General features: G+C 27.0%; 1 protein-coding gene across 9 annotated transcripts in view; it reads right to left on the reverse strand.

The window, feature by feature from the left end:
- Positions 1-4,249: 4,249 nt before the first annotated feature.
- Positions 4,250-6,169, reverse strand: part of LOC149888435 (uncharacterized) — a 15,023-nt gene continuing 13,103 nt past the window's right edge. For 8 of the 9 annotated variants that reach the window (XM_090088224.1, XM_090088222.1, XM_090088220.1 and 5 more), the window contains 4 exons: positions 5,275-5,325; positions 4,921-4,942; positions 4,810-4,837; positions 4,250-4,356 (listed from right to left, as the gene is read on the reverse strand). In XM_090088224.1, coding sequence (XP_089944350.1) covers positions 5,315-5,325 — 11 coding nt within the window. In that variant the 3' untranslated portion in view covers positions 4,250-4,356; positions 4,810-4,837; positions 4,921-4,942; positions 5,275-5,314. The remainder of the gene's footprint in view (positions 4,357-4,809; positions 4,838-4,920; positions 4,943-5,274; positions 5,326-6,169) is intronic. The other variant, XM_090088217.1, reaches the window with a different exon arrangement.

Consider the following 6,169-nt stretch of genomic DNA (forward strand, 5'->3'; position numbering starts at 1 on the left):
ATAAATTCCGAAAAGAAGCTTTTGTTTTGACATAATTGACACAATTAAAAAGATCAATTAAGTTGTCAAATCTTTGGATTTGTTCCGGAAGAAGTTTTGAATGTTTTTAACATGGTTGACACCATTATTAAAAAGATCAATTAAGTTGTCAAATCATGCTTTGGATTTGTCCTGGAAGCAGACTACACAAACAAAATTGATCAGCTCAAGGTATCATTTCTAGCAATCCTAAATGGTAGCATCACTCTTAAAGTCTATACAGTGACGTTTCATGTGCACACCAGAACTTTCATCAACACTGGTCAAACTTTAAAAGAAACAAAACCCACATAGAATATAAAGGTAGGTGATTGTGCTGTATTGTGGGCTTTAATAGTAAGCATCTTTAAACTTCTACAAACAAAGTTTATCCACTAAAATTATAGAAAATATGTTTATAAAGTTATGCAAGTTTTTGAAAGATGAAATAAATGAGAACTTTTTTGTTGATCAAATTAGAAAGAATACACAAAAAATTCAAAATTGTGCAATTCTTGTTACATATAAAAAGTAATCTCCTGTAATCAAAGAAATTTATTTTTGTGAAGAGTCATTTTAAGAAATATTCGTTCAAAGAAATATCAGAATTTTTCAACATTTTTACACCCAAAAAGCCTGCTTCTGTTTTATTGTAAAAAAAAAAAGTTTGTAAAAAAAAAAAGAATTTCCACTTTATTTGTTCATATTGATGCTTTTTTGTTTTTTTTTAATACTATAAGATAAATTATTAGATTTTAATCTTAACGTATAAACGATTCTTATGAAAATTTAATCATCGCATTAATTTAAATACGTGAGTTTGATTTGGAATTATGTGGGTTAAGATTTTTTGTTTTTTTTTTATGACAGTGCATATCAATGTTGAGGGGCATAAGCACAATTTTAATCACTAATAAAAGTAAACCCATAATGGGTTTGCAGGTTGCAAACATACATTTTTACGTTTACTTTAATATGCAGACTCAAAATATTTTACACCTGTAATATTTTATATCTTAATGCAATTTGAGCAACTAGCCATAGTTACTCAAATTGTATAACAAGTATGAAATTGATTAAATTATCCATAATTTCAAAATAATTTCTAAGAGTTTTAAACATGAAAAAAGAAAGTTTGCGTAAGATGAAGATTTAATAGTCAAATAAAGAATCTCTCTTTAATCTAATTTTTGGCCTTTACTATTATAACAGTAAAGGTAATGTTTTTTTTTTTTTTTACAAAATTTGTTGGTATATCACTATAGAGTTCTTAAATTGCAATCATAATGATACTGATATCATCATGATACTGATATCAAGAGAGTATTTTTTACAGAGAAGTTTCTTAATGATGGTAAAAAAGGAAAAAGTCAATATTACAATTGGCATAAATCCTGAAATATGAATACGATCAAGCGGAAGTTTTACCCACATGTGTTTGCACCCATTTGGTGCATTGTCACTAATTTTTATTGATTTTCTTACTCTGGTTCAAATTTTAGAGTCACTATTAGGTGACACTTGAGGTTGTTAAAACAGTAGTTTACTGAAAGATTCAAAAGCAATTTTTTTCTGCGGACGAAAATAATAAATTTTAAAATTTATATCAAGGGATTCTCGGATCACCCCACATTAGGTAGTACTCTCGGGTCAGCTAGGTTTTCATTATCGCTATTCGTGATAACGGTGTTGATTGTTATAATTAATTTGTAATAATGACAATAGTCTATTGTTACAATTGACCCACTTAATGGTGCAATTATTACACTCCGACTTGTATCACAAAAGTATTTTTTTAAAATACTTTTAATGTTTAACTCAATAAACAATAAAAGTGCTTCATTTCTGTCAAAGCAATTTAATATTACTTTCTATGATAAACATTTTATCGCGGAAAAAAATATATCGTATGTTTTTGAAAAACTTCGTCCAAAAAACGCAACAAATGATTTTATGTAGGTGTCGAAGAATAAAAATCCACCAATGAAAATAAATAGTATATAAGTATATATAGATGTTATTTTTTTTAGAAAAGGTTGAACTACAATAATTTTTTTGGGGACGTCGTTTTGCTTTAGAATTGATAAAGTTATTTAATTTTAAATGTTTCAGTTTTGTTTATACACAAGTAAATTAAGCTAATTCTTTCGTCCCCACATAAAAATAGATTCTGCAACTATTTATTTATTATGTCAAACAGATTTTTTTTTTTTGGTAGTCTAATAGGGTGGTTTTTTGTTTTCTAAGTGGAGATTTTATAAATTTCCCCCGTCTTTTGATATTTTATTGTTAACGCAACTTTTTACGCAAGAAAAAAAAAGACAAAAAAGTTTTTTTTCGGTGCCAAAAGTCTAACGAGATACTTTAAGGAAATATTTCATAAAATATATATGAATTGAAAATATTAAAACACGAATATCTTTGGAACCAAATAAGCTACAGAAGTGGTTGAAAACATTTTGAAAATAAAATATATTAAGGAATCCAATGCATTTGAAATAAAAAAGATTTTCATTGGCTATAAAAATTGCCAAAACTCCCTAATTATTACGAAAGTTGTATCAATTGACACATCTCTTCCCTACTCAAAGCTATAAGCAAAAAAGTAGAACCTCAGTTATTTAACCCAAAATGTCCAGACTTTTGGATAGATAGTAAACAATTATCATCCACACTCCGCATCCAAACTCCACAAAATCATTGAGTCAAATCCGGACTGAACTTTGATGTTGTTACGCGAGTTTTGGGTCTTTTGTTTTTTCTTTTTCTTATTTAATTATGCAATACGAAATTTTACTGCAGATTTTTTTTTTCGGATGAAAAGAATTCAATTTTGATGGGCCAAATGGCTTCCAACTGACCAACGAAAAAAGCCAAAGAACTTTTTAGTATGGGGTATATTTCGGACATCTTATATAAAATGAACTTTAAAGAATATGTCGAAACACAAAAGTATACGTTTTAACAGGACAAGCGAAGAAACTATGAACTGATTTCAATTTTTAAAAATGTTTTACTGTGACTAGAAAGAAACTCTAATCTTTAACCATTAAAAAAATTTGGGGGATATTAACATGAAAAGTTAGTGCAATTAACAAAACAGTATGCATCAATATGTAGCAATTTTCGAAGCTTGGGAAGGACTCTAACAGATGGTAGGACTGGGGTGGAAATACTCTAAAAAATATTGGAAACAAAATGTTTAGTCGCATTTTCTAAGGAACGAAAATGAGTAATTAAAATACCACTATTTACTTCTTTTTTTAAAACTTTGAACGTTTCCTTCGTTTTTTATATGTGCGATTCTGTTAATTTTGAAATATCATTAATTTTAGTTTGAAAAAGTTTATTTCATAATAATAATTTAATTCACTATTATTATAAATGGATTTACCAAGTGTTATCGCAGCTTTATACCTCAAAAAGAACTAGGGCTGAGAATTACGTAAGTAAAAAGTCATTTATTAATATATGCATCCAAAGGTGATATATTTCAAAACTAAAAACAAATTTAGCATTCATTTGCCTCATTTCAGATGATAAGTTGCATAAAACTGGATCTGTGTACTCAACTTTATATTACTACATACTTAATGTATTACATTTAAAAGCACACAACTTCTAAACCCATATATCTATTGTTTTTTTGGAATCAGTAAGTAACAGCAACAATTGCAGCAGAAAGTATTCGGAAAAAGCAACATCAAAACCATACTAAACTATATTGATACCATCTCTGAGCAACATCTTTATGCAACTTGCTATTACCTTAAAAAACTGATCTCCAGAGAGAATCATTTTTTTTCGAATCTCCTTAAAATTTGAAAAACTCTACAATTCGATTAAATGTTAGGTCACCTTGAAATGTGCTTAAGAAAAGTCAACTTTCTAATTCGAACTTTAATTTTTCCCTATAAAATTCGAATTAAATTATTGTACTGTAAACGGAAAAAAGTTGAAGTAAATTAAGAATAACGTTTTAAATGACGTATTTAAATTACCGTTCCATTTTCTTTGAGTTGATTTTTTATATTTTATCAGGAGAACTTAATGCAAATGATATTTTCAGCTAAAACCATGTTCAACAGATATTTTGCATAAATAATCGAATTTAATTTGGGTTTTAAAGAAAAATTTTGTTAAAGGAAACAGAATCAGAAATTTCAATGCTAATATTTAGAAATAAAAATGAAAACTTGGTCATTTATGGCCTCTCATGAACAACACGCAATTGATAAATCATTATTAAATACTATGAATTTTTACAAACTAAAAAAAATTGAAGCTGATCGTCATTTTTTTCGCTTTGAATGCCTCATTCTTGGTTTGGCGAACAAACTATGAAAAGAAAAATAACATAGAAAAAAAAAAAAAAAAAAAGTTTTCTAATTTTTCTAACAAATTGTAAAAGAATTTGCAGCCTGTAGCAGCGCACTGTGAAGCAAAATAGACTATTTTTGGTCAAAATATTCAAATCTTTTTGTTTTTGATCATTGATCAACACAATTGTAACCTATTATCAAATTTGGCAAATGACGGCAACGTTAGAATATTGCAGTTAATTAATTGATATTTTTACTTTAAATTAGTCTCTATTCTGATTCCAATGAGAAAAATAACTTAGACAAAAACTTTAAATTTCAAAGAAAGCAAAAAATTAAAAATTAAATTTTGTGAAAACTGATAAAACGATCAAAGTTGCTACGGAGCTTTTTATATGTTAAATATATTTAAAAGCGGCAATTGACAAACATTGATAAAACAACAACTAATACAAACTACAATACTAACTTGGAAGGTCGCTTTATTTTAGAAAAAACTAGAAGAAAAAAAATTAAAAACTAGACCAGGAATAGAACTCAGGGCACATAAAAATCATTTTATGTATAAAAAAACAATTACCTGTTGAAAGGATTGAGGAAAACTAAAAAAACGATAAACCTCATTAAGATACGAATCAGTGTTTTTTTAAAAGGACGAATTTTACACAAGTGTTTAGTGCAAATCCGCCCTTTTAAAAAACACTGTTTTATATATGATTTAGTCAATGTTAGCTAACTTATATTGAACAAATATTTAGAAGAAAAATTATGAAGGAAAAAAAAAACAAAAACTTTAATGCAAAGTATGTAAAAAAATTTATGTACAAAGAGACTATTATTCATTAAAAAATTGATTTGATCAAAAAAATTAATAAAAGTATATTTATAAAAATTATAAATAAAATTATTAAAGCAATAAAAAACGAAGACCAACCTGACGAATTGTTAGTCTTAGATGGACTTTAGAACCAATTTTAGAATTGCACTACAATTAAGCAATAGTATAATATTAAAATAAAATATAAATATAACCTGGATTAAAAATGAACGAAAAAAGAAATTCAATTCAAACAAATTCAAAAAAAAAACAGAAAAAAGCAGTAGATTAAAGAAACCTTAAAAGAAAATCAAACATTAATGTAAAATTTAGAAAGAAAAAAAAATCATTTCATTTCTGAATTATAATAAAAATAATACAAGAACTATATTTCACAAAAATCAACATCATACGGCGAAGATTTTTGTCAAAATTATAATCAGAACGAACGTTGTTATTTGGTAGAATGATTTGCTTAGATAATACTGCAAAACTTATTGTGTTACACAAATCAACCATCTACACAAATTACTCTTTAGCCGCTCTATAATCGCTAAAAGCCGATATTTTTTCCGAGCATAGAAAAAAGATTACACAACTGTTGTAATAATATAAAAATTATTTTCATAATACAGGGCGAAGAATATTAAGTCTTAGAATATCACTAACGCTTCCAAATAACATTTTATGCAGCAGATTTTACTCAAGGTTACAGTAACATAAAAATAAAACACTAATATAACATACAGCTAAAGCAGTAATATAACATATAGATAAAATAACATTAAAAAGTCTGCAAAGCTTATAAACTTGTGAACTTGGGGAGGAAAACGGGTTTTAAAGTAGCATTACTTAAACTTAAAAGCCACATTTAACACAACCAAGTAAAACCTCTTGGAATAAACGCAGTCACATAATTAAATGTTTTTAGAAACAACTTGACTTTGGAAAATGTGGTCAATTAAATTCCCTGTGAAGAATTTTTTAATAGGATCACCTATACCATGATAAC

Source organism: Hydra viridissima, unplaced genomic scaffold (assembly GCF_058129835.1).
Source record: "Hydra viridissima isolate aposymbiotic clone 2 unplaced genomic scaffold, HvirCarnegie_v1 scaffold_5, whole genome shotgun sequence".
Lineage (NCBI taxonomy): Eukaryota > Metazoa > Cnidaria > Hydrozoa > Anthoathecata > Hydridae > Hydra > Hydra viridissima.